The 24,967-nt window shown below is 50.0% G+C and overlaps 10 protein-coding genes across 10 annotated transcripts; 6 read left to right on the top strand and 4 right to left on the bottom strand.

Moving 5' to 3' along the window:
* Nucleotides 1-673: 673 nt before the first annotated feature.
* On the bottom strand, nucleotides 674-1,629 carry Aud_005210 (actin-related protein 2/3 complex subunit 4 family protein; the record flags this gene model as incomplete). The annotated part of the gene is made up of 5 exons (XM_043290140.1): nucleotides 674-682; nucleotides 740-784; nucleotides 844-969; nucleotides 1,028-1,403; nucleotides 1,622-1,629. 5 exons carry the CDS (start codon nucleotides 1,627-1,629, stop codon nucleotides 674-676), a joined length of 564 nt encoding a protein of 187 aa, XP_043146075.1.
* Nucleotides 1,630-1,901: 272 nt separating this feature from the next.
* Nucleotides 1,902-3,678, top strand: Aud_005209 (ubiquitin-specific protease UBP6; the record flags this gene model as incomplete). The annotated part of the gene is made up of 2 exons (XM_043290139.1): nucleotides 1,902-3,555; nucleotides 3,617-3,678. The coding sequence occupies 2 exons, from the start codon at nucleotides 1,902-1,904 to the stop codon at nucleotides 3,676-3,678; spliced, it is 1,716 nt and encodes a 571-aa protein (XP_043146074.1).
* Nucleotides 3,679-4,138: 460 nt separating this feature from the next.
* On the top strand, nucleotides 4,139-5,132 carry Aud_005208 (PaaI family thioesterase; the record flags this gene model as incomplete). Its single annotated transcript, XM_043290138.1, has 2 exons — nucleotides 4,139-4,567; nucleotides 4,755-5,132. The coding sequence occupies 2 exons, from the start codon at nucleotides 4,139-4,141 to the stop codon at nucleotides 5,130-5,132; spliced, it is 807 nt and encodes a 268-aa protein (XP_043146073.1).
* A 1,095-nt stretch (nucleotides 5,133-6,227) lies between these two features.
* Aud_005207 (putative MFS drug efflux pump) lies at nucleotides 6,228-8,421 on the top strand (the record flags this gene model as incomplete). The annotated part of the gene is made up of 8 exons (XM_043290137.1): nucleotides 6,228-6,383; nucleotides 6,422-6,530; nucleotides 6,591-6,649; nucleotides 6,708-6,864; nucleotides 6,920-7,299; nucleotides 7,374-7,746; nucleotides 7,817-7,947; nucleotides 7,996-8,421. 8 exons carry the CDS (start codon nucleotides 6,228-6,230, stop codon nucleotides 8,419-8,421), a joined length of 1,791 nt encoding a protein of 596 aa, XP_043146072.1.
* Nucleotides 8,422-8,743: 322 nt separating this feature from the next.
* Aud_005206 (Mtc5p) lies at nucleotides 8,744-13,042 on the bottom strand (the record flags this gene model as incomplete). The annotated part of the gene is made up of 1 exon (XM_043290136.1): nucleotides 8,744-13,042. The coding sequence occupies one exon, from the start codon at nucleotides 13,040-13,042 to the stop codon at nucleotides 8,744-8,746; it is 4,299 nt and encodes a 1,432-aa protein (XP_043146071.1).
* A 908-nt stretch (nucleotides 13,043-13,950) lies between these two features.
* Nucleotides 13,951-14,569, top strand: Aud_005205 (E2 ubiquitin-conjugating protein UBC13; the record flags this gene model as incomplete). The annotated part of the gene is made up of 4 exons (XM_043290135.1): nucleotides 13,951-14,003; nucleotides 14,063-14,151; nucleotides 14,210-14,341; nucleotides 14,394-14,569. The coding sequence occupies 4 exons, from the start codon at nucleotides 13,951-13,953 to the stop codon at nucleotides 14,567-14,569; spliced, it is 450 nt and encodes a 149-aa protein (XP_043146070.1).
* Nucleotides 14,570-15,567: 998 nt separating this feature from the next.
* Nucleotides 15,568-18,595, top strand: Aud_005204 (60S ribosomal eL24 domain-containing protein; the record flags this gene model as incomplete). Its single annotated transcript, XM_043290134.1, has 7 exons — nucleotides 15,568-16,381; nucleotides 16,448-16,582; nucleotides 16,633-16,679; nucleotides 16,744-17,127; nucleotides 17,667-17,804; nucleotides 17,950-18,093; nucleotides 18,308-18,595. The coding sequence occupies 7 exons, from the start codon at nucleotides 15,568-15,570 to the stop codon at nucleotides 18,593-18,595; spliced, it is 1,950 nt and encodes a 649-aa protein (XP_043146069.1).
* A 1,022-nt stretch (nucleotides 18,596-19,617) lies between these two features.
* On the top strand, nucleotides 19,618-20,183 carry Aud_005203 (40S ribosomal eS30 domain-containing protein; the record flags this gene model as incomplete). Its single annotated transcript, XM_043290133.1, is given in 3 exon segments — nucleotides 19,618-19,677; nucleotides 19,907-20,011; nucleotides 20,028-20,183. The coding sequence occupies 3 exon segments, from the start codon at nucleotides 19,618-19,620 to the stop codon at nucleotides 20,181-20,183; spliced, it is 321 nt and encodes a 106-aa protein (XP_043146068.1).
* Nucleotides 20,184-21,255: 1,072 nt separating this feature from the next.
* Nucleotides 21,256-21,895, bottom strand: gup1 (glucosamine 6-phosphate N-acetyltransferase; the record flags this gene model as incomplete). Its single annotated transcript, XM_043290132.1, has 2 exons — nucleotides 21,256-21,345; nucleotides 21,413-21,895. 2 exons carry the CDS (start codon nucleotides 21,893-21,895, stop codon nucleotides 21,256-21,258), a joined length of 573 nt encoding a protein of 190 aa, XP_043146067.1.
* A 767-nt stretch (nucleotides 21,896-22,662) lies between these two features.
* On the bottom strand, nucleotides 22,663-24,712 carry Aud_005201 (class II fumarate hydratase; the record flags this gene model as incomplete). Its single annotated transcript, XM_043290131.1, has 6 exons — nucleotides 22,663-22,849; nucleotides 22,904-23,921; nucleotides 23,983-24,098; nucleotides 24,184-24,221; nucleotides 24,278-24,322; nucleotides 24,455-24,712. 6 exons carry the CDS (start codon nucleotides 24,710-24,712, stop codon nucleotides 22,663-22,665), a joined length of 1,662 nt encoding a protein of 553 aa, XP_043146066.1.
* Nucleotides 24,713-24,967: the final 255 nt, after the last annotated feature.

The raw sequence follows: 24,967 nt of genomic DNA, 5'->3' as shown, positions 1-24,967 counted from the left end.
ACTAAACTGAACGGAGTAAGAGATGCCCCGAAGGTAGTACCAAGTCTAAAAACTGACATATGAATGAGATATCATCAGTAGGAACTAATCCTCAATAAGGAAGGTGAGCGGTGAATGGAGTATCAGCATTTGATATCTGAAACATGACATTCCTCATAATTCACTGGGAGCAGTGTCACAATCCCTGCGAGTATAGCAAGTACGGTCACTCAGCTATGTTGAGATCTAGATGCTGGAGTCTCCCGTAACGATGAGGCAGTGAAAAAAGTGTGACATCACGGAGAAGTAAATACTAGTAGACTTGTAGAGAATTTGGCGAGCTGTACTAGAAATTCGGCAGTGGTTTAGAGACAGATATAGAGTGTCGAGAATGGGATGCATCAACTGAGCTTTATAAATTGTCTTATTGAAGTAGAGGTGATGACGCCGTGAGTCAAGAAGAGCCATGGTCCTAATGGATTACCATAGATACATGGATGAATTGTAGAAGCGAGTAAGCTCTCAGGGTTTGATACAAGGGTGGGATTGAGGATCTAAGGAGGGAACAAAGCATCCAGCAGACTGCTCGAATGTTTCCCCTTAACAGCCTAGATCGCCTGCACAGAGGTTTTCATTGGACGAAACAGAGGTCATGTATAATTCAAGGTGAGATGTAGGTAATATCAGATGATCTCTAGTCAAACTGTAGCATAGATTTATTAGAAACGCAGCGAGCGGAAAGGAGAAAGTGGTCTCTTACTGGTGTCAAGAAAGACTCGGCGACAAATCGAGCACGGGCATTCAACTGGGATAACATTAGCCTTGTAGAACCGCGAATTGAGTGTGAGGGGTCCGAGAACATACGAAGAGCTTCATCTCAGATATCTCCTTATCCACTTCCTCCATGAACTGAATGATAAAGTCGACCAGTTTGTGCTTCAACATAGCTTCTGTATGGAAGTTCGTGATCAAGAACGAGATGTCGTATCCCTTGGACAGGTGAGCAAGCTGTCCTTTCTCCGGCATTGAAGGTCATATGGTCACTTACCTTGACTGGTTTCCTCCGCAAGATAAAGAAGGACTCTGCCCGTTGCGTCAAGAATCTGGTGAACTTGTGGACCAGGATATGTTCAATTTCATCTGCTTGCTTAATTCTGATGCTCACGCGAACACTGTTTACGCTGGGCTCGATCAGGACTTTTTCATTCTCATTCCGAGAAATTGTGAGAGGGTTGAGGAGGAGTTCCGGGGAGCTCTGAGCCTCGATTTCAGGAACATTATGCCTTTCGGAGGTTTGCGAGGCGAAGTTCGAGATCGCAAGAGCGGCGGTAAGCGAGGACCGAACGCACTGAAGGTACGGGCGCAATGATTGAGACTGCCTGATGATCAATATCGGATTTCGCCGGGTGTTCACAGGGTACGACCTACCATAACGGAGATGCGAGGTATGGTGATTCCACGTCACTGTTGCTGTTCCCCACTCCAACTCTTGTCAACGTTCGCTTCGAGTCAGGACTGACGAGTGTCAAGATCGCACCAATTGACCACGCGCAAATGTAGCACTAGCAAGAAAGCTGGATTGAAACAGGATAAATGATTGTACTGAAGCACATGTACTAGGCGGTCGACTTCAGGAGCCGACGACGACATCCCGCACGGCTGCTTGGGCGGTGATGTCGTATGTGGTTGTTTGCTTTGTTTGCCTTGTTTGTAACTTCCACCCCACGCCGCTCTAGAGTCACCTCTCTGGCACCCCATTGATTATGCGCCACTCACCCAGTAATCTATCAAGTACGGAGTAAAGCTCAACTGGAAGACTTGAAAGCATCCGTCGAGCTTTAACAAGATGGCTACAATACCAAGTATGACTACCCGCTCTACTGGGATGCATTTTGAATCTTTTCGAAGCTCGTACTAACATCATGTCCTTAGTTATTGTGAAGCATCAAGGCAAACGTCATGAGGTTGAGCTCGATCCATCTGCGAATGGCGAAACACTCAAATATCAGATGTACTCCTTGACTGGAGTCGAACCCGAGAGACAGAAAATCTTGGTCAAGGGTGGCCAACTCAAAAATGAAACGCCTTTGTCCGCTCTCAACGCTAAACCGGGTCAGACATTCATGATGATGGGTACGCCATCTGGCGGTCAAGATGCCGTAGACTTGGGACGGCCAAAGGAACCAGTCAAGTTTCTGGAGGATATGACCGAGGCCGAGGCTGCCAGAGCGGAGGGAGCCACCCCTGCTGGTCTACAGAACCTTGGAAATACTTGCTACCTCAACTCTACCCTACAAACCCTGAGGAGCATCCCGGAGCTTCAACAGGAGCTTCTAAACTACAGACCCAGCGCGGGCTCTTCAGCAGGTTCAAGACTCTCAGATCTCAGCAGCCTGGGCCTTGGTGGTCTTGGTGCCTCCATGGATCTGGTATCGTCCTTGCGAGATTTGTTCAAGCAGATGTCCGAGACGCAAGAAGGTTTCCCACCACTTTTGTTTCTCAATGCCTTGAGGAGCATCTTCCCTCAATTTGCTCAGAAAGACAGGAATGGACATGGCTATGCTCAACAAGACGCTGAAGAGGCTTGGTCCCAAATTGTCACTCAACTGCGAACCAAACTGACGATCAAAGAGGGCGATGGAGACTCCGCTACCGAGGTATCGTTCGTGGACAAATATCTTGCTGGTCGATTCGAGTCGGTCACCGAATGCGACGATCCGGCCGCGAAAGAAGCTGGCGAGGAAGCGACAAAAAGCTCCGACGTCTTCTATAAGCTGGATTGCCACATCGGCAAAGAGACAAACCACCTGCATGATGGAATACTGGCCGGTCTCGAGGAGAAGATTGAAAAGCGATCACCTACTTTGGACCGCGACGCCGTCTACACTAAACGATCCCGCATTGCCCGTCTGCCCAAGTATCTGACCGTGCACTTTGTCCGCTTTTTCTGGAAGCGTGAGACACAAAAGAAGGCCAAGATTATGCGCAAAGTGTCTTTCCCTGCCGAATTGGATGTGGTGGAATTTTGTACGGAGGAGCTCAAGAAGCAGTTGATCCCTATTAGGGATAAGGTACGAGATATTCGGAAAGAAGAGGTCGATATTGAGCGTGCCCGCAAACGCCAGAAGCTTGCTCATCAGCGGGAGGAGGAGCTGAAGAGAGCCGCTGAGTCTGATGCGGGTCTGGAACCCATGCAAAAGAAGACAGCCACGGAGGAGCAAAAAGAGGCTACGAAGAACGGCGAGCAAGATGGGGACACAGGCATGACGGATGTCTTCAAGTCGGATGCAGAGTACGAGGCTGAGAAGAATGCCTCAATTCTCGCTGCAAAGAAAGAATTGGCTGCACTGATTGACCCCAAACTCGCGTCAGATGCCGGTACAAACAAATCTGGCCTCTACGAGTTGCGCGCAGTCATTACGCATCAAGGCGCCAGTGCTGACAGTGGTCACTACACGTCATATGTGAAGAAGCAGCCAAATGGCAAGGGTGAGGAGGACGGGAAATGGTGGTGGTTCAACGACGATAAGGTCACCGAGGTTGACGGAGAGAAGATTGAAACCCTTGCTGGTGGTGGTGAGTACATCGCTTGTTTCTTGCTATTGATGAAACCTTGACTGATATTTCGCAATTTCAGGTGAATCCCATTCTGCACTGATCCTTCTTTACCGCGCAGTTGACATGCCCACTGCGGAATAAGAAGCTTCGACGCCTACTGATCTCAACCGTGCCGCACCTGCGGTCTACATCTTAGAGAAATGAAGTTTAGCACATAACGACCACATGAAGCATCATTGAACCAAGATTTTCGGATTAGCTAGACTCATGCAGCGTTTCTTGTTCTTCAGCGTCTAACCTTTTGGGTGACACCGTGAACATTGCATGCGCCCTACTCTTACGAAGATTTAGTTATATGAAGCCAGGAAAGTTCCCGAAGTGCTGGATAGAACTTCAGTAACCTTTTATTCTCTTTAAGCATTATCATGGCGTAGAAAGTCAAAAGTCCCAGTCAAAAGTTAGTTCACGTGACCTCGACCTCGGCAATCGGCGCTTGTTCTCCGCTGCCGTCAAGGTTGCTTCTGATAAATCGCAATGGAATCGCGTATCGTCTGAACCGCAGCCATACCTATTGCCAGGTTGCGATGTGATTCGGATCATCATGCTCGGTCCTCGCAGAATCTTTCAATCTCGGCCGCGCTGTAATGCAACGCAATTGAAGTCAGTGCACCTCTCAAAGCCCCGCCTGTCGCGCCATGCCAGCACTATTTCCCAAACGGAGCCAACAGCAGCCAAGTCGAGGTGGCCACGGCGACTGGTCTATGCAGGATTATTTGGTGGATTAGGGGTTGCCGCTGGGAAGTGGATGGACGAGAAGGTCTCGGCACCGGCAGTGCCAGGATCAGTGGAAGACACAGCCAAGCTGGAGGAGATCAATCACGTATTCGAGAACGGGCTGCCTATCGTGCAAGAACTAAGAAACAATCCGGACTACGTGGAATCGAATGCGTACGAAGGATTTTCGGAGGAAGATAAGGCTCACAGATTGACGTCTGGCCCGCTGCGAGGGAGTCGAGGGTTGGCGCTTCAGGTTCGTGTCTTTACCTCATACCTAATCTTGGAGGAGGTGTAATCAACCGAGATTGAGTCTTTTCTTGGCCTGCATATTGATATCATTACCGAGCTCCCCTCCCTTCTGAGCACTTTAAATGCCGGCATGAAAGCTCGATCAACCTCGGAAGTACTGGACACTCGCTAATTAATTTATTCTCAAACAGAGAGTTTTCTGGAATGACAAGGAGAAGAAAGCCATCAGTGTGGTATACCTCGGATCAGGTCTGGAGGGTTGGCCAACGGTTGTCCATGGTGGCGCTCTCGCTACTGTGCTTGACGAGAATCTGGGACGTGCTGCTATACGCCATTTCCCGGCACGCACCGGCGTGACAGCTAATCTTGAGATCAATTACCGCGCTCCGGTATACTCTGGCAACTTTTACACATTTCACTCGCAGGTAGACCCAGGAAGAAGCACTGAACGCAAGGCATACGTGACTGGTGAGATCCGCGACCCGGTCGGGCGAGTGTGTGCACATGCCTCTGCGCTTTTTGTGGTTCCAAAGGGATTAGAATTGCGGGAGATTGGAGAACGATTTTGATCTGGTTGATTCGGAGACAAGACTGGGACATGTCATGATGTCGACGAGATCTTCAAGCCCGGGTACAATTGGATGGATACTCATTCTATAACCAAAATTTCCCTGCTCGATATAATTGAATAAAAGTCTATTGCTGGGATATCGAAGAAGGATTGCTCAAGTTGCCGCCTCTCTCTTCTCGCTATGCATGAAATGGCGCTCAAATAGTCCACTAACACGATATCTATTTCAGTATACACATATCTAGCTCGATAAATTCCCGTTCGTATGACAGGGGAGGCTGTTCCGGAATATTTCGAATATTTGTCAATTAAAGTTGCATGAGCTCTTGAAACTGGCATTTTGACTCGCCGGAGACATTGATGGGGCAGATAGTGGAAAGTCCGGGGTTTGACTTTGGAGCGGTCCACTTGGCCCCATCAAGAAGGGTGAGACAATGACATGACCGACTTATTTTCGCTGGCTAGTGGCTAGCTCGAATCTGGTCAAATATCCGTTATCCTCGTCCCTCCAATCAAGTAGCATAAACTCAATCAACACATGGCCCAGTCAAAGTCAATATGGAGCTTGTTTCGCCCCCTATCGCCCACGGACCAGCATGTTCAATCCCCCGCACTCACCACGGCCCAGATGAGACCAGCTGGGCCAGAAAACCCCTCGTCGGCAATTACTGAAGCTCTGGTCGCGCCAGAATTCTGGAAAGTGCCTCGGTTCTGTCTCGATATGGAAGCACCTCCGTTTGAAACATTGAGATACTCTGGTAGGGGTGGTCGACGAACGTAGCTCGCTAGATCGTATCAGGGTTAGTTCTCCGACTGAGATCATGATTCACTCAACGTGACTCCGCTCATGAACCTAAGCATTCTCATCATGGAGGCTACCAAGAGCTTGGTCTATCATTGAACTCTGTTATTTTGATGGAGCATTGACACATATAAGAAGCCCGGACTTGCTGGCTGATCAACGCGATTATTTTCCTGTTTCTTTCTCAATACAACGAGGTCATTGCTTTCTGCAGCATTGGACCTATCTATGGTTTAATTGTGTCGTTTCTCTCCTCCAATTGAGTCACTTTTTGCGACATTTTGTGCAATAATGGAGGTCGCCGACCACTCGAGTCAGTCTCAGGTGGACGAGAAGGGTGCAGGACACACACGCATGGGGAGCAACCAGGAGCAGAAGTACAGTCATGAGGAGATTGTTGGACTAGAACCAGGAGGTTCAGATATGGCAGAGGGTCAAGACATTCCTGTGAGTACCGTGCTTTATGCTTTACTGATTTGATACAGCTCATTGACTCGACTGCTGACTCGATTCAGTTCACCTTCCGCCGTTTCATGGGTTTCACGGCCATGGCCTTCTTGTGGACTGGCAGCCAGATCCCTGTCTATCTTTTCGGTGAGTTTCCCATACCTTGAATTGATCTTACGCTTGGTATAAGCTGACAATGCCGATTAGGAGGCATTCCACCCTATATCTATGCAGACATCGGTGGTGCGGACAGGTGGATTTGGTTTGTGGGTGCTACCCTTGGTCTCTACTTTTACTGACCACTAATTCGTTCTTACCATACAGGTCCTTGCAAATCTGCTAGCTCTAGCTGGTGTATGCCCTTTCGTCGGTTCTTTGTCAGATTTGATCGGCCGTCGTTATGTTGCTATCATTGGCGCCTCTCTTATCTGCCTTGGGATGATCGTTACTAGCACAGCTCACACAATGAACATATTCATCGGTATGTTGAAGTATACTACCTAGCCAGTCAAGGTACACGCTAACAGAGAAATCAGCTGGAATGGCAATTGCCGGCGCTGGTGCTGGCGTCAACGAACTGACGGCACTGGCTGCGACCTCGGAAATGGCGCCAACCAGGCAACGGGGCAAATACGTCGCAATCCTGATCTTTACTATTGTGCCATTCTGCCCGTCCGTTCTATGGGCCCAGCTCATCGCAGCGCATAGCGGCTGGCGCTATGTTGGAGCCTTCTGCGGTGCCTGGGCTGGATTTGGCTTGCTAGCCACCGTCTTCTTCTACTTCCCACCACCAAGAGTCAACTCGCAGGGACTCAGCAGGAAAGAAGTGTTTAGGAGGATTGACTTCGTCGGCGGACTTTTGAGTATCACTGGTTTAATCCTGTTCTTGGCTGGCATGCAATGGGGAGGTTACCAGGTACGAATCACCTTTCTACAGGCACAGACTTTCCCATTATCCCGACCAGCAGCTAAACCAGGTTTATCACATAGTACCCCTGGACATCCGCACACGTCCTCGTCCCCCTTATCCTCGGGTTTGTGATTCTCGTCGCCTTCGCGCTCTGGGAAATCTACGGCGCCAAATACCCCATCTTCCCGACACGCTTGAAGCAGGAGCCCCGTACCCTCGGCCTGACCCTGGTCATCACATTCATTTCGGGAGCAAACTTCTTCTCAATTATCATGTTCTGGCCTACGCAGTCATTTAATGTGTATGGCCACGACCCTCTCCAGGTCGGACTCCGTAGTCTACCTGTCGGCTTCGGCATCATGGCTGGTGCCTGTATTGTCCTGTGGCTTCTAAGTGTGCTCCGTGGTCACAACAAGGAATTATTAATCGTCAGCAGTGTCCTCATGACAGCAGGTCAGTCATCTCCCCCATCCCCTAACCGCCCTGCCTGAAGTAAGTTACATAGCTAACGTTCCTAACCCAGGCTGCGGCGCAATGGCAGTCGCCCGACAAGACAATCTCTACCAGCTCTGGGGGATCCTCGTCCTCGCAGGCCTGGGTATCGGCGGGATCGTCGTCCCCGCTTCCATCATCACCACAATTATTTGCCCTGACGTAGGTTCCAACTAGCCCTTGCTCTCTCCTTATTTAGAAAACTAACAGCTCGCGCACCAGGATCTCATCGCAACAATCTCAGCACTCACTCTCTCCATCCGCGTCGTCGGCGGCAGCATCGGCTACACAATCTACTACAACATTTTCATTTCCAAGTTCGTCCCCAATGCGAAACACTTCATTGGCGGCGTGATGGTCACGAAGTTCAACATCACCAATCCGGCCTACATCGGCGAAGCCATCGAACTCACTGGCGCTTCGCTGCTGGAAGAATTGAAAACCATTCCTGGAATCGCGGGTAGCGAGACCGCGTACAATGCCGTTGTGGCTGCGGGCCAGCTGGCGTATGCTGAGAGTTACAAGTGGGTGTACTACGTCAGTATTGCTTTTGGAGGTGTTTCTATTCTCGCGGCTTGCTTCTTGGGCAGCATCAGTCAATACATGGATGACCATGTTGCAGTGGTCATGCATTGAGACAGTTATTCAGCGCCATTTTTGTATATGGTCGATATTTTACATGATATGGTAATGAAATATGTTTTGAAACTCGATGATGATCAAATGAAGGCCATGGATGGACCCTGCATGTCATGCTCATTTCGTATATCGTGCATAGTAGAGCAAAGAAGAAATTAGCAAGCACGCGAATTGGTAACGTCAAGTGTCAAAGTTCGAAACCCCCACGCCCATAAAATGCATATCAGAATCAAAGGGATATGACCCTATACGATATAATTCAGGGGTATATATGTATGAAGCAACAGAAATAATTCGCTCATGCAGTGACCAACCGAAGTCATGTCACCTTTTCCACTTGGTTCATTGACGACTTTTTCGGAATGAACGCGGTGCTGGAGGGTCTTGATCTTCGCCGATCTTCTTTCACACGAAGACCTCGACTGAGACCACCTCCGAGCCCACGAGCGAGGGATGCGAATGGTGATTCTTGCCATGGCCCAAGGAGGTCGTCTTCATGCTGGCCCACATTAGAGGACAACTCGCTCGGTCGTGCTGGCAGCTCAGACCGTTTGAGACGGGTGCTTGTTGGTGAAACATCCCTCTCATGCGCTGGAGTTGACGGTTCCAACGGTGTCGGGATATCTGTGCCAGTATACTCAGAGCAATGACACCCGCAGCCGCTAGGACAAAGCTGGAGTTCCTGCTCCTCATTAATCCCGTTCGCTGGGATGTCGCTTTCATCCTGCTGTGCCACAGATAAAGACACCGAGAACCAACTCCTATGACAGTCAAAACAGGTAACGTGGCCGCACCTTAGGCATGGGACAAGCATTCCTTCAACCACTTCGCCGCATATCACACAAGGAAGCTTGAGAAACAATGGTCGAGGGGGTTTGCAATTCTGGCAGGTAACAGTTGCTGGACTCATGTTCAGGTGGTTCTTGATGCTTTCATCAATAGCGGTGGGCGCAAAGATAGACATCTGAAGGGCTTGGCCGCATTTGATGCAGTGCCGCTGAAGGCCAAGTCCCCGATCTTCCACATCATCGTCTATAAGTCGAGCGTCCTTGTGGCTACGACTCGGAACGATCAATGACGTATCCATGTTGTTGTGGCTCTTTTTACGTGAGCGTAGTTCATCAGAGCGGCTCCCGGCAGTGCCGATTTTGAGTACTTCGCTGTGTTGCACTGGAAAGCCCCAGATCGAAAGCAAATGAGCGTACGCCATGCGGTAGGCTTTGTACAGCCCTTCTTTATGCGGTTCAAGCATCGGAACCTGGTTGCTTCTTCCACCGTCAAACTCATCCTGGTTTTTCAAAATAACCTTGAATCTTGCCTGCGGCTTCGGATTCTCTTGAGGCCTCTCGCTCTCGGTGTCAGAGTGGGGTTGAAATGTAAGCGCAGCAGAGGTCGTGAGGTAGTCGGGAACTGCCGTCGCAGGCTTGCCAGCAAAAGCACTGGTAATCAGACTGCCGCTAGGACTTTGCTTTTTCTGGCCTGAGGGAACTGCAGTGGGGGAGGCTGACGAAGGGCCAAAGGTGAAAGACCGCGAGAAGGAAGAGGCCAGGGCGGAACCAAATCCTGACCCGCTTCGTGGCTGGGACTGCTGATCGGGAGAAGCGGCTATCGAAACATTGTGGCTCACAGTCTTCCTTTCTGCATTTAGCGCACCTACGCGAGATGCCAACGGCGGAGTGGTGCCGGTTGAATATGGCGGCGTAGAGTCCGCACGCCAGATCTCGGAAGATGATCGCCCAGAGCTTTGGGTGATCGGTGTTGGATGGCCTTCCTTCGGTGTGGACGCAAGGGGCGTCACGGCCTGCGACTTGTTCTGACTGGCTGCCTGGGTAGGAAAGATATCCAGAGAAAACGATTGCCGCCCCATCCGATTTGATACCGGTTCATTAAACTGGGTTGCTTCGTTTGAGATCTCTTCGCTTTTTGGCTGTTGAAGCACGCAGGAGAGCATTGCGATCATCTGCACATCACCAATCCTTTCGAAATGATCAAACAGAGAAGGTATTAGCCAACGGCCACCATAGGGGTGATCTCCCCATTGAGTGGCGCTGTTTGCTAACTCCTTACGGCTCTGCTCCTGGTTACTCAAATCGAAGCTCAAGTCCACTGCACTGTCCTTCCGCTGCATACCAGAGGGTCGTTCGGTCATGCTCTGATTATGCAAAATCAGCTTGACCAGTCCCCAGATCCGAGCTAGTTCATGATAGCCCAGATCTAGGGCTGCCGAAGCATTGTGAGCACATACATCAGTAACCTTGCCACAGATGCGATATCTTCGGGCCAATTCACGCTTTGCTGGTAAGAGATCGCTGAGATCATGTATAGATATTATATTTTGCGCAAACTCGGACGACTTCGCAGTCATCGCCCCAGCAGTTGATCGCTGCGAGTGGTCGGTGGACCTGGGCCGATAAATACCCAAACTTCCAGCGCTGCGCCATGTTTGAGATGTTGGGAATCGTGCTTGCAAGCCTGACAACATGTCTGACGAACCTGACGAACTTGAAGTCTCAGCATCCGAATCATCGGAATATTCCGAGGTACCATCATCCGTGCTCGCCAGTGTGCCACTGATTTTCGGTCCGGGGGAGCTTGTTTGGATACGACCGAATCCTTCAAAGACTTTATCTGCTCTTGATAGTCTCGACATCTCTTTGAGTCCCAAACTCTCAATCAAGTGTGATGACTTGTCCTTCTTGTTAGGAAAGAAACATACTAGTCGGCCATCATTGGCCCAGAGCGCACCGCATGCCTTGGCCACGGGAACCATCACATTAGCATTATTGACCGGACGAAGTAGCTCAGAACTCATGCCCAGTTCCTGACTCTGGGACATTCCCACTTCATCTTCATCGCTGGATTCGTCGTCTCCTAAGTCGCCATTTATAGGAGACTTGATTGTCTCGGCTGTCTCGCCCAGTATATGAGCTATGCTCTCCTCTAGGCTGCTCTCCCCTAAAAGGTAACGGACAACGCCTTCGAGACAACCTCTCTTATGAGACAAATAGGTTTCCGTGATCGTTCTCAGCTCGCTTATCAGCTTATCAGCAAGCTGGTCGGTGACAGCGGCAGTCCGCTGCACACTGAAACTGGGCATTGAAGACTTGGGATAGTCAACTGGGAATTTGATATCCACTTTGAGAAACAGAGAATCACCCTCTGCACCCCATGGCCCATGCAGGGATATTGTGGCTTTTCGTTGCCTAACATCCACAGATTCGAAAGCAACCTTGGTGAACTTCTCTCCAACATGTGTTATCTCGTCTCCGAGGGTTTCAATATCCCACCCCGAGATCTTCACACCACGCATCCAGGATATGGGGTTTGTATCAGCCCGGAAGTTCGACCTTCTTTGCATACCGACTCTAGAGTCTGCGTTGCCCCCTTGAGTCCATGGGCGGGAGTAAGGAACAGATATTGTATTAATACCAATACCACCAGCAAGCTTAGGGTTGGGTGATAGAACAGAATCTGGTTCGCCATATCCATCCTCGCCAGTTGCATCACGGAAAGTCTTGTAGACAGCGCCTTGCCGTGTGACGTTCAACGTGGAAACGAAAGACTTCCCTCTCTCGTAGCCGACACGTTGGAGAATATCTGGATCCACTCGATGTAGACGAAGCTCCCTATCGGTGCCCCACGACACAAGCTGAAACTCCCTGTAATCGATTCCATCCGCCACACCTCCACGTGCTCTCCAAAGGAATTCCTTCACTTGGCCTTTATGTCCCGGAAAACTGTGCACCAGTGGAAGATTCTCTTTGAGGTTGGTACCGTCGCCTGACCTGCGACTATATAGATGAAGGTCGCTGTTGCCCCTCTGTGGCATAGCCAAAACTCCCCATCCGAATGGGGTATTGCGTGCCCGCCATACTGGGAATGGAGTGGTGATGACCTTCTCGGGTACTTCGTCGTCTACTGTGTAGTCCCAAAATTTGATTGTTTTATCCAATGAACATGTTACCAAAGCTCCTGGCCTGACTCTGTTCCAGTCTACCCCATAAATCTTGGTATCATGGGCCTCAATGGATTTGATTGGATAGGCTCCCATTCTCGTATCCCATATTCGAAGAAATTTGTCATGAGAACTGGCGATGACATTTGGGTCCTGTCTGTTCCATTTGACTTGCGTTGCACCAGCGAACCAGTCGGAGAATGAGATAGCAGGCTTGGAAGGCGTTCGCAGATCCCAGCAATGAACAAAACTGTCCACCGCACACGTTGCCAAAAGGTCGGGATGGTGAGCGGAGAAATTGATATCCGTGATAGCTCGCGTATGAGCATGCAGGACATGTTCGATAGAATTCTCGTCCGTCTGCATTGCCAGATTCCATACCAAGGCCTTCTGGTTGGAAGTGCTCACCACCCAATAGTCCCGCGCAGCGAAAGGAGACCACTGGACGTCTGCAACTTCCCATGGCGTGTGATGAGGAAGATACCGCGGAGGAGAATACGGGGAATCCAAGTCAATGACATGCAGGCCTTCCTTCGAAGCCAACACAACATCTCTTCCACATGGAGATATGGACATGGAACCGACGGGCTGCTCCACATGGAACGAACTGTCTTCCCCAAAAGTGGGACTTTCGAAGGCCGAAGACAAGGGCCTGGGCTCCATTATGTCGACTATTGCTGCAACCAGAGGGATTGGTCGTTCCAAAGCGCTTCCTAAACCGTGCAGTCTCGCGTCCACCTCGGACGTGAGCTAGAAGTGGAAATTAAAAGATCGCACGAGGACAGGATGAGCGGTAGGGAGATCTGAGGTGCTCTCATCTCGGAGGAACTTGGCAATTGGCCATCAAATGATTATGGGAGACACGACCGTGTGAGACCATTTATTGCGCACATTATTTGAGGCTCAATTGTTCGAAAGCTTGAACGACACCAGGGTGTTCGGAAACTGGTTGGTGTTCGCGACTGCCTCAGCTGCTGGGCTGTGGTCAAGTCGCTGTGAGCAGGTGTCTGCCCTTTATAATAAGAGTATGTCACGTACCTTAAAAATAAAGTATTTGTGTGAGTGGAAGGCTGGGGCCTGCAGCATGGCAGTATTATTAGCCTGTACTCCGTAGCTCTGTGCAGGATGCAGAGTGCAGGGCCCAACTCCCTTATCTCCGCAATTATTATTCAGTAATTGTGGAGATAGTTAACTAACTTAGCAGCACATGTAGGGAATGACTAATCAAAGGTCTGCGCAGGTTGTCTTTATGGGCTACCGTGATACATCAACAGGAAACGTCTAATAGAGAAGGCGGTCACACGTCGGCAGGTAAATGCCCCTCTGTCGGTTACGTCGGTTTCTAATTTCTTCTACTGGAGGTTACTACGACAAGTATCTGAATCCTTGGTGTTTTGGTCACTTCATCACTGGCTCTTTGCACATCTCTTGGGTCTTATCCCCAATTTCTCTCTTTATCAGCCCGCTAGAGAAATAAAACTGAAGTCCAGTAGACCTGTCAACCATACCTTGGATATCAGAAAGAGCGGAAACTCGGATCACGATAAGCTTTTCCTTTTTGGTGGTTCATCATGGCCCTGCCAAAGCGAATTGTAAAGGAGACCGAGCGCCTCATGGCAGAGCCGTGAGTCAGAATTAACTCCGGAGCATAAGTTATCGTCGCTGACGCTTTTTCTCCTTAAGGGTCCCCGGCATCAACGCTGTGCCTCATGAAGACAACCTTCGATACTTCGACGTGTCGATTCACGGACCTGCTCAGTCGCCATACGAAGGTTTGACACCGTTAGAAATCATCTGGGGAAAGTAGCGGGTTTCTAATAGTATGAACAGGGGGCATCTTTCGTCTCGAGCTCTTTCTGCCAGAGGATTATCCTATGACCCCGCCAAAGATCCGTTTCTTGACCAAGATCTACCATCCCAACATTGACCGCCTTGGACGCATTTGCTTGGATGTTTTGAAGAGTACGTCGTTCTGTTTTATTTGGGGATAGCGCACTGGCTAATAGTATATCAGACAACTGGTCCCCTGCTCTACAAATCCGCACAATTCTCCTCTCAATCCAGGCCTTGCTTGGAGCTCCTAACCCCGATGACCCGCTCGCCAATGACGTTGCCCAGCGTTGGAAGGAGGATGAGCAAGCTGCGATACAAACTGCAAAGGAATGGACGAGAACTCATGCAATGACTTAGATTCTGGGACACCCCAGTCAAATTTCTATGACGAATATGAGAGCGAGACTGCTGTTATGTGACCATGAAGAAAATATCACGCAAGCCCAGGCCCTGGTGGCTCTCATGTGGTTCCAACCATGCCGTATAACATACCACTATGCCTTTCATGTGGGACGAGTCTCCTTGGCGTCCTCTCCCTTGTTATTTCTCCTCTTTTGCTGAAAAGCAGCGCGATTTTGTGGCTATGACTCGTGGAATTTTCGGCTTCAGGCTGCTGACTTACACATTGTCATGTCTGTCATCTCACAACTACACCATGCCGCCTAGACCTTCCTATATAGAACTGTCAGACCCCAAAATGATCACTTAGCGAATATCGAGTTCAAACTAGTGCTTTGTATCTTCCAGCTTGATTATTTACCACATTTTGCTTCTGTTCTGGGAGTTGGATAGAAATGGTCCTTAAGAAATTGTCTAGCGAGTGACCAGTCAGTTGAGAACGGCAGCGACGTCCTAATTATTCGCAATAATGTGGAGTAATTTTAATCCTCCCTCTTGGTGCTGTAAGAAGTGAGATTACACTACAAGGCAGAATAATAATCAGAAATCATGGATATGGCATAGGTGCGCAATCCTGAGAAACCAACACCAGAAGATGAAAAATAGTTTGATAGTCAGGACTCCAAAGCTGCTCTGGATGAAGAAATTGTGAATAAAAGACTGTGAGTTTCTGCTACTGCTGACTACCCTGTAGGTAGAATAGAACATTCACTTCCCTCTGTTGGCCGGATAGAAAACAACTTATATCCGAAGGCTGTTGGTAAATAGTATAGCCTCAGATTGCTTCACAAGCCTTTGTAGTCTACTGTGTTCAGTAAGTTGTCCATCAAGAGCTTGGTAACGTGAGTTTCTGAACAGCAGCCATAGGGACTGTGGTGAGAACAGGCACCTTGATACTCAGACCTGTCTCTCTTTAAGAACCGTCTTTCATCGATACTGATACTGCGCATTTGATCATGAGTCCGGACCCTCACGCTGGTGATCGCAAGGCTCTCAAGCAGCGTTCAAAAAAGATGAACGCCGAGAGACTAAAATACCAACAAACACAAAGCGAGTATTTCCCTCTCACTGACAGTCTCATCGTCCCCAAGAGTCGTGTTGCTCGCGCTTTGGATGCTTGTGTCAGGTATTTGCAGACAACGACCCGTGTCGTATCTCCTCCCGCTAATAATTTCGTTGTTAGCAATCTCAAGAACCCAGGGAAGCAGCTCAAACTCAGAAGATCTCGGTCCTTCGAGTCTGAGAGCAGAATCCCGCCCCGCGACGTTACGCATCCCGCATCTGATCTACCCGCAGTACCAAATCTGAAGGATCTGCGTGAAAAGGTGAGAAAGCAAGTGGAGATTTCATCGCAGTTGATAAACAAGGCAAGTATCTCACTGCCTCTGCTCGGTAGCCCAAGAATCTGCAAGTCAGCAAAACTGACGGTCAAACAGAAGGAGCTTGATAGAGCATCCCCAAAGGAAAGTTCTTTCAGAAGGAAGTTCAGCAGAACGATGACTGGTGACTCTGTCAAGAAAGCCAGCAGCATGGACAGAAAGAGCTGGCAGACCCAGTCCTCCTCCGCAGGCAGTGGAGGAAAGACTCGTTCTGTCCGCTCTGCCTCAGTCACGGCGACTGATAAAGATCTGGTTGAAGGAGATACCGCAGCACCTATTGAAGGAGGCCTCGAGAAACTCAAGATTTCTGAGGGCCTGAAGAGAGAGGGAAAGCCTGCTGCTATCACCACCGCGCAGCCAAAGGTCGTCAAGTGCCTCAGATTGCCTGGCGGTAAGAGTTTTTGAAATTCTCCATTTAGACTTTCGATGAGCATGACGCTGAATCATACATAAACAGACTATGTGTTCCTTGATCTGGAGACACCCGGAAAGAAGAGCAACGCGAACAGCGACTCCAGCCCATGTCTTTCCCCCAAGGCCAAAGGTACCGAAGGCGAATCTGCTGAGGACCAATCTGTTGAGGACGAATCTGGTGAGCATAAGGTGTCCAAGGACTAGCGTGAATTTTGCTGACCAGCTAAGGCGAACCTGCAAACGACCAGGACCCAAGAGGCATTTTCGAAAAAAGAGTAAGTACTGTGGTTATCTTGTCAATTGGTTCGCGATAGTTCGAGATAGCTAACGCAGTGACAGCTCGATGCAATCCACCACATCGTGAAGAACATATTTCAGGGACAGCCAGATGAGGATACCAAGTCCGGAAAGGCTTCGCAGGATGCCAAAAAATGGGACACAAAGAACACAAAGTGCATCAAGTGCTTCGGAGACTGCCCAGTTTGCGGCAAAGCATGCTGCATCTTCGACGTTGCTCGCCGCACCGCTGCCCAGGCAGACCCCACCCCTGAACATGCTGAAGCCGCAAACCAGATCCTTAAGCTCATCCAGAGCCTCGGCAACAGCGTCTTGGAGGCGAGCACCTACTCCCTGTGCACCACGCCCGGAGGTTGCGGACGGTATGTCTGCTCCGACTGCTGGGGTATCTGTCCGGTCGAGCTATGCCGCGACGTCCAGTGCAAGGTAAGAAATGGCATATTCCTTTGCTCTCCTTCTCAATTGCACAATGAATAAACGTTAACGGCCCCTTCTCTGCGTAGGACTGCAAGGAAGATCCCTGGGCTGCGTGCGACTGGCATGATTATTGATGCTGTCCTTGAGACTACTCGACACAAATTCCGTCTGACGAATGCAGATTCAATTGCAAGGGAAGTTGGTCTCTAGCTATCATGTTACTCGAGCATCGACTGAGATAAGCTCCTTTGAGACATCTTTGGCATTAGAGCATCAAATATGGGGATGATGGGAAAAGCAAAAAAAAAAAAAAGGGAAAAAGCGAAATACAAAAAAAAAAAGATTATGAACTACATTACGATCACAGAGAAAGAGCCAACAGATAACAATTCCCTTGCAATTATTCGCTTCTTTGATGTTATCGTAGTCACAGTAGAAGTATGGGAGACTTGAAGTTGTAAGGCGGCCGCCCAAGGGCAGACGAGGTCACGTGTCGCACTTTAGCGAGGCTCCGCACCGCACCACAATTGTGTCAGTCTCACGAACAGCTCGCCGCAGCGACCGATTCGACTTTACCACCCAACGCCAACCGACAAAACCTCGTCTCGACCGGCTGCGCATCTCCAACATTCAAGATGCGTACCTACGACGATTCTTTCAGCGGCCAGAAGATCTACCCTGGAAAGGTGCGTTTTGTCCCTTCCGGAGTCATCAATCATCCAACAATTTCCGCCCCGATTCTCTACGAGCGCAGCGCCGATTTATGAAAATGTCCCACAAAACTTCTTCTCTGGATATGGGTTAACATAGTGTTGGATTTTCAAATTATAGGGTAAGCTGTACGTCCGTGGCGACAGCAAGATCTTCCGCTTCCAGAATGGAAAGTCCGAGTCCCTGTTCCTCCAGCGCAAGAACCCTCGCCGGATAGCCTGGACTGTCCTCTACCGCCGTCAGCACAAGAAGGGTATCTCTGAAGTCAGTACTACCGATTTCCTTTGAATGATTTGTTGCGGAAGATCTCGTGATTGGTTCGAAGCAGGAGAGTGGGAAAGGGAGCTTTTATAGGCTGGGGAGGCAATGGAAGTGCCGTTGAATGGGTGGACAAATGGGGCTTGGAACAATCACGAGTGACGCGATATGAGACGTGGAAGAGCAGTTGCTGACGGGGTGTGTTTTTCACCATGAACAGGAAGTTGCCAAGAAGCGCACCCGCCGTGTCGTCAAGCACCAGCGTGCCATCGTCGGTGCCTCCCTTGATGTGATCAAGGAGCGCCGCAGCATGCGCCCTGAGGCTCGTGCCGCCGCCCGCCAGCAGGCTATCAAGGAGGCCAAGGAGAAGAAGGCCGCTTCCGAGAGCCGCAAGAAGGCTGAGAAGGCCAAGACCGCCGCCACCGCCGCCAAGGGCACTGCTCAGCGCATCCAGAGCAAGCAGGGTGCTAAGGGTTCTGCTCCCAAGGTCGCCGCCAAGTCTCGTTAAACGGATTGAAGGCGGTTCGGCTTGGGCTGGGGAGTAGATAGGAAGATCCTTGTGGTTGGACTTTGGGAGGTTTCCGGAGCTGGAATTTTGTGTCCCTCGCGAAATCCTAACAACAACAAACAGGCGTGCGAGCGATGGGCTCTTGCGGATGAGACAACCCGCATGATGTTCAGATAGGCTTTGTCATTTTCGCGCCATGGTAACTACCAGGAATGGAAAAATGGATGTTATAATGAAGCCCTTGTTCTTTTTTTGTGACAGACCTTCCTCTCCTGCTTGTAGATTCTGGATCCTTCTCTATACACAACCCATCTTGTGAGTTAATACAAGCCTAGAACACTTGGCTCTGCACCAGACTATCTCGAATGGCTCTATCGGCGATACGTGGTAGAGGTAGATGTACTAAGGTATTTCACAACCAGAGATGAGAGTGATGATATCAGAGCTGTTAAATCGTACTTGATCCTGTACCGTACAGATCTCTGTGGAATGAACACCATGATCGGCTCAGGAAGAGCACTTGAGTTGCATCATAAGTCTGAGCGCATTGCTTATCTTGCTGAAGCGGATAGTGTAATTACAATACAGTATCCAAATGAGCTACTAGCTGATTATGGAGTAGTAGGGCTCAAACCTAACCCATTCCTTTTTAGGCAACGATACTGGCTGAATACTCGCCCCGTATCGACATATAGCATCAACAAAGCATAGAAAAGACGAAGTTGACATGGACCTAGCAGTCCATGAATATTCAATAATGTATCCCTTAAACCTTCAAAGACAGAACTAGCCCCGTGCCAGCTTGAAATCCTATATAGCGACCTGTACGAAACTGGCGCTGCCTAAGGCCGCAAACAAAGGGGGTTGACTAATCCCGAGTCGCCATCTCGCTTACGGAACAGCCTAGCGCGCTTTGCCCACAAGAGTCAATCGAATCCCACCCGCTCCAGAGAAGCCCCGAAAGAGTTCAACCTCAGTCAACTTACCATCTCGATCCGACAAGCTACACATCACCAGCAGCCATGGGTAAGGTTCACGGCTCTCTCGCCCGTGCGGGTAAGGTCAAGTCTGCGACTCCTAAGGTGAGTTCTTCTTGTTCTTCCTTAAATGAAGTTTTGATCTCCGTGGTCCTGCTGGGAAGGGTTTATCGTCGCCACCGGAAGAGGAGGGATTTTGAGGAAGATTCTTGCAGCGGTTCGACATGCAGAAATGGCAGAGACGATATATGCGAAGACGATTTAATGAACCGATTGTTTTCCCGGGAGATATTCGCTGAATCAGAGTGCTGATGGGTTATGTTCTACTGTACAGGTCGAGAAGCAAGAGAAGAAGAAGGAGCCCAAGGGCCGTGCTCTGAAGCGCCTCAAGTACACCCGCCGTTTCGTCAACGTTACCATGACCGGTGGCAAGCGGAAGGTATGTTGATATCCAGCTCGATGGAAAGGATGCATATATGCTCTTGGCGGGGAAGTTGGGAGTTTCTAGAGAGAGAGAGAACCCCCATTCTCCGTCTGTCCGTCAGATTTTGCAGGAGGTCCTTGGCATCGAAAAGGCATCAGACACTGACAAGGACATTCGTTACAGATGAACCCCAACCCCACTTCCTAAGTTGACCGCGTCTTTTCCGGCGGAGGAAATTAGGTGATGAGAAGAGGGATTCGGCGACGATCATCGAACATAAAATCACCATCATCATCATCATCATCTAGTTGGCGGTTGTACGGGACAAGTGACATTCTGGCCTACCTTCAGTATGGTACTTATACGGGAACAACCAACGGACGACGACCTGACTCTAGTGGAAGGAAACTGGGTTCATGAATAGAATATGGGCTTGCAACAATCATCATATGGGGCTAAAGCATTGTTTGGGAAATCAAAAAAACTTCTTCATTCTTGCAAACATGTTTTTCTTGTCAAGCATCAACCCCATCAAATGCTCAAACAACGGATGATGGTGCACTCCTTCTGGCTGCAGTGGCTTTCTGCGCCTTGTGTTTCGTGGCGGATATGAATGTCTGCATTCCGTCAATTGATTCGTCGCGGTCTTTCTCGATCAATCTACCTCTTTTCACTGCGTCGGATTCGCTCCTTTCCGCTTTCATGATTATGCTTGTTGTACTACTTCTACTATCGTAAATGATGGGCTATGTTTTTTTTTTTCGAAGTCGCCTTGAGCCAGGCTCAACGGTCTTGACATAGTCGTAGTGCCAGGCTTATTGCATCTAACAAAATAGTATTAATAGGTGTGCTTCTCGCAACAGCGGTGTATTAATACCAGTAGTCCGTCTAGCATACTTGAAGCTCTATCAGGGGGTTCAACTCTAACAAATGATGTACCTGAATGACGGAAAAACGTACGGCTCAGGGCCCAAGGGCCTCTCAAAGGGCTCGTCACGAAAGTGATAGCGTGACTCCGTGCTCAGCGTCTCAAGCATTCGCTCCTAGCTCGAACGGTTTCAGAGCAGGAGTCTTCAGTCTCACTGGTGCATGTGTCAACAAAATCAGTCCGTTCGAGAAGCGATGTTCATCGTTAAAATTGAAACAACGACGAAGCATGCCACCGTGAGATCCTCAAATAAAACAGATCAACGCCGAAATACCCCAAACCCAACGAATCTAATAACACTGTCCAGCTCAATCTGGAAACTCAACTCAACTCAGTAGTAGTGCGCCATCTCCAACCCAGCACGCTTAAACCCACACTTGACATAGAATCCCTCATTCACCTCGGAGCAATCGAGAATCGTCTGTCCAGCGTCAGACCCAATTGTCCCCATCCCGAAGGGACCCAAGAAGACGGAAGATAGAACATACCTTGTAACAACCCACCTTCTCAGCAACATAATCCAACGCCTGGATAATCCTCAAGCCCAGCTTCTTCCCCTGCTGCCCTTTCTCAACAGCAATATCCTCAATATGCCCCACCATACCCAGCGAATGGATGAACTTCCGCTCGACGATCAGACTCCCCGTGCCGACGATGCGGTCCTGCCCATCGCACACAACAAGGAGGTAGTACTCGTCGCTCCGGGCGCGGATCCACTCGTACCGACTGTTCCACTGCTCCTCGGTGATGTCGCCGACTGTCGTCAGCACGCGGAGGACGTCGAGGTAGCCTCTCTTGTAATCGGAGCGACACACCGGGCGGATGGTGTAGTCAGCGGGAAGGATGGCGAGGACATCGGGTGAGATGAGTGAGGGGGAGAAGAGGGGGGTGTCCTCGTCTGCGGGGGGGGTGTCGACGGATTTGGTGACCGGGGCTGTGGTCGTCGTCGGAGTAATGGTGGTGTTGGTCATTTTGGTATTGGTTCGGTCGGAGACGGTGCAATTGAGTAAGATGAGGAGAAGAAGGTCAGGAGGGTTGCTTTGGTGGTGGAGGGTTTGTTGTGCTTTGTCAAATTTGGTTCGGCGGGGGTGTTGATTACAGAACTATGGGGTGTTGATTCGCACTCCGGAGTAAGGTACCAAGGAGTTAATGGGTGAGCGAAACAAGGGATGTGTATAGGACTTTTCAGAGACGGCAATTGCGACGATAACTCAGGAATTGAACCGAATGGGAGTAATGTTGTAGACAAGTCGTCAGTTCCTCATCGCGGAAGAGCATAAATAAAGGGCGGTCCGTGGTTGAGGCTTGGAGCATCTGAGACAATTCTGCTACTAAAAATACCCCTGACGGACGGCGAATCTTTTTCAGCTCTAGACTACATGTGCCTATCCACTGCGTTATCTGAAGGTTCAAGTCCTTTATTCCCCTTTAAGACTAAAACAAGAGCACTGAAATCGTCTGAACCTTTCTGTTGATATTCAGCTTTTCAAGAATAGCCAGGGTTCGGATCGTTCTCTGCATAGGCATCAAAAGCGCGCCCCAAGACCTCGCCAGAAATACCCATTCTAGCAGTAAAGAGGCTGAATTTTTAGTAAGTTTACCAGGGAGTAAATCGATTGGAATAAATATTACAATGGATTTTCAATTATACAAATATATGAACCGCTACCTTACAGCGCTCTAACCAAGACCTTAAATGATAGCTCCGGCCATCCTCAACAAACAGCTTTTCATACCTCTATTTCTTCTCCTTGGGGCTCAGCATCAGCTCGGGGCGAACATGCTTATCGAACTCCTCCTCGCTCAGAGCCTTGAGCTCCATAGCACTCTCCTTAAGGGTGATGCCCTTCTTGTGAGCGTTCTTGGCGACCTTGGAGGCCATGTCGTAACCGATGACGGGGTTCAAGCAGGTAACAAGCATCAAACTAGGACAGGTTAGCGCTTCAGATATAGTTATTTGCGAAAGATTGTAGACATACCTCTCGTGGAGGAGAGTGTTGATTCTGGGCTCGTTAGCCTCGAGGCCCTCAACAAGGTGCTTCTCGAAGCTCTTCATGCCATCGGAGAGAATGCGCACGCTGTGCAGCAGGTTGCGGATCATCAGAGGCTTGAAGACGTTGAGTTCGAACTGGCCGTTCATGCCACCAACGGTAGCGGCGACGTGGTTGCCCATAACCTGGGAGCAAACCATGGTAAGGGACTCGCACTGCGTGGGGTTGACCTTGCCAGGCATGATCGAGGAGCCGGGCTCGTTCTCGGGAAGAATCAGCTCGCCAAGACCACAGCGAGGTCCAGATCCGAGGTAACGGATATCCTGGGCGATCTTGAAGAGGGAGCAAGCCAAGGTATTCAGGGAGCCGGAGGCCTCAACGATGGAGTCGTGAGCGGCAAGAACCTCGAACTTGTTGGGGGCAGTCTTGAACTCGGTGCCGGTCAGCTTGGTAACCTCCTCGGCAATAGCCTCAGCGAAACCCTTGAAGGTGTTCAGACCAGTTCCGACGGCGGTACCACCCTGGGCAAGGTAGCGGAGGTGGGGGAGGGAAGCCTCAACGCGCTCGATGTTGCGGTCAAGCTGAGCGACGTAGCCAGAGAACTCCTGGCCGAGAGTCAGGGGTGTTGCATCCTGCAGATGTGTACGACCGATCTTGATGATCTTGTCGAACTTCTCGACCTTCTTCTGGAGAGCGTTGCGAAGGCTGCGCAGGGAAGGCAGCAGAGTGTTCTCGAGCTCGACGACGGCAGCGATGTGCATGGCAGTGGGGAAAGAGTCGTTGGAAGAGGCGGACATGTTGACGTGGTCGTTGGGGTGGACAGGCTTCTTGGTGCCCATGGTACCACCAAGGATCTCAATGGCACGGTTCGAGATGACCTCGTTGGCGTTCATGTTGGACTGGGTGCCTGAACCGGTTTGCCAGACAACCAGAGGGAAATGGTCCATCAGCTTGCCCTCGGCGACCTCAGCAGCAGCCTGCTTAATGGCCTCACCGATCTTGGGGTCTACGACATACATGAGCATTTTCTCCACCAAATGTCTTTCACCGAAGAGAAGAAAGCTTACCAAGACCATAGCGCATGTTGACCTCAGCAGCAGCACCCTTCAGGATACCGAAGGCCTTGACCACGGGCGCCGGCATGCGGTCCTGGGGCTGGTTGATGTCGAAGTTGGTCAGGGAGCTATCCTCATCTGAATCAGCAATCTGTGATAACCCTTCGCCAGACACTGCTGGTGTTTGTAATGCCGTTGTTCTCGGTCGCTTACCGCTGGGTCTGGGCTCCCCAGTACTTGTCCGCAGGGACCTAGAAGACAGCCGCGTTAGAACTGGAATAGAGGAAAGGATCTGTCTGCCACCCACCTGAATTTCACCAAAGGCATCAGATTCGGTTCGCGTAGCAGAAGCCTAGAGGAAGACGATCAGCACCATGATTCACAAATATTCCACTGACTGCGATCGCAAACTCCTGTGGGCGCAGGGATAGCGAGAATTCGTAAGGCCAGCGTTTCATGCATCAGGAAAAGACTGCACACTCACCATCCTGACGGTTGTGCCAAAAGCTCTCTTGTTGGAGATGGATTGAATGGACTGAAGGCGGGGGAATTGAAGGATAGAACGGGTATTGGAGCTCAGCGCCCGACGGCTACTGAACGAAGCGGGGGAGCGGGCAGCGAAAGCCAGAGCATTGCGGGCAGCTGCGGGGGCGTTCATTGAGGTGGTACGAGAGGCTGCATGTGTCAATGAGGCCATCGAGCGCACCGCGGCTCGGGACGAGTTGGAGGATGAAGTCAGCATATTGGCTGATGCCGAAGAATGTTGATTTTCTTCAATTGGGTTGCTGTGAGGCTAAGAGAAGGGGGAAAAGGGAAGTAAAGAGAGCGAAAGGAAGAGAAAAACGAGTAAAATGAGACTACTAAAACAAAGCTTCTGCCCGTTTCCGTCCGGCCGCCGTTTTTTGCCCTTTTGTTTCTTCAAGAGAGGTATCTCAACAATTTCCGAGCTTCTCTGCCGAAAACACCCGGTCCGGTATTCCAGAAACACAATACCACA

The sequence above is a fragment of the Aspergillus udagawae genome, assembly GCF_001078395.1.
Source record: "Aspergillus udagawae IFM 46973 DNA, scaffold_3, whole genome shotgun sequence".
In the NCBI taxonomy this organism is placed as follows: Eukaryota; Fungi; Ascomycota; class Eurotiomycetes; order Eurotiales; family Aspergillaceae; genus Aspergillus; species Aspergillus udagawae.
The sequence above is the reverse complement of the archived record's forward strand: the minus strand, read 5'-3'. Positions and strand labels throughout refer to the sequence as shown.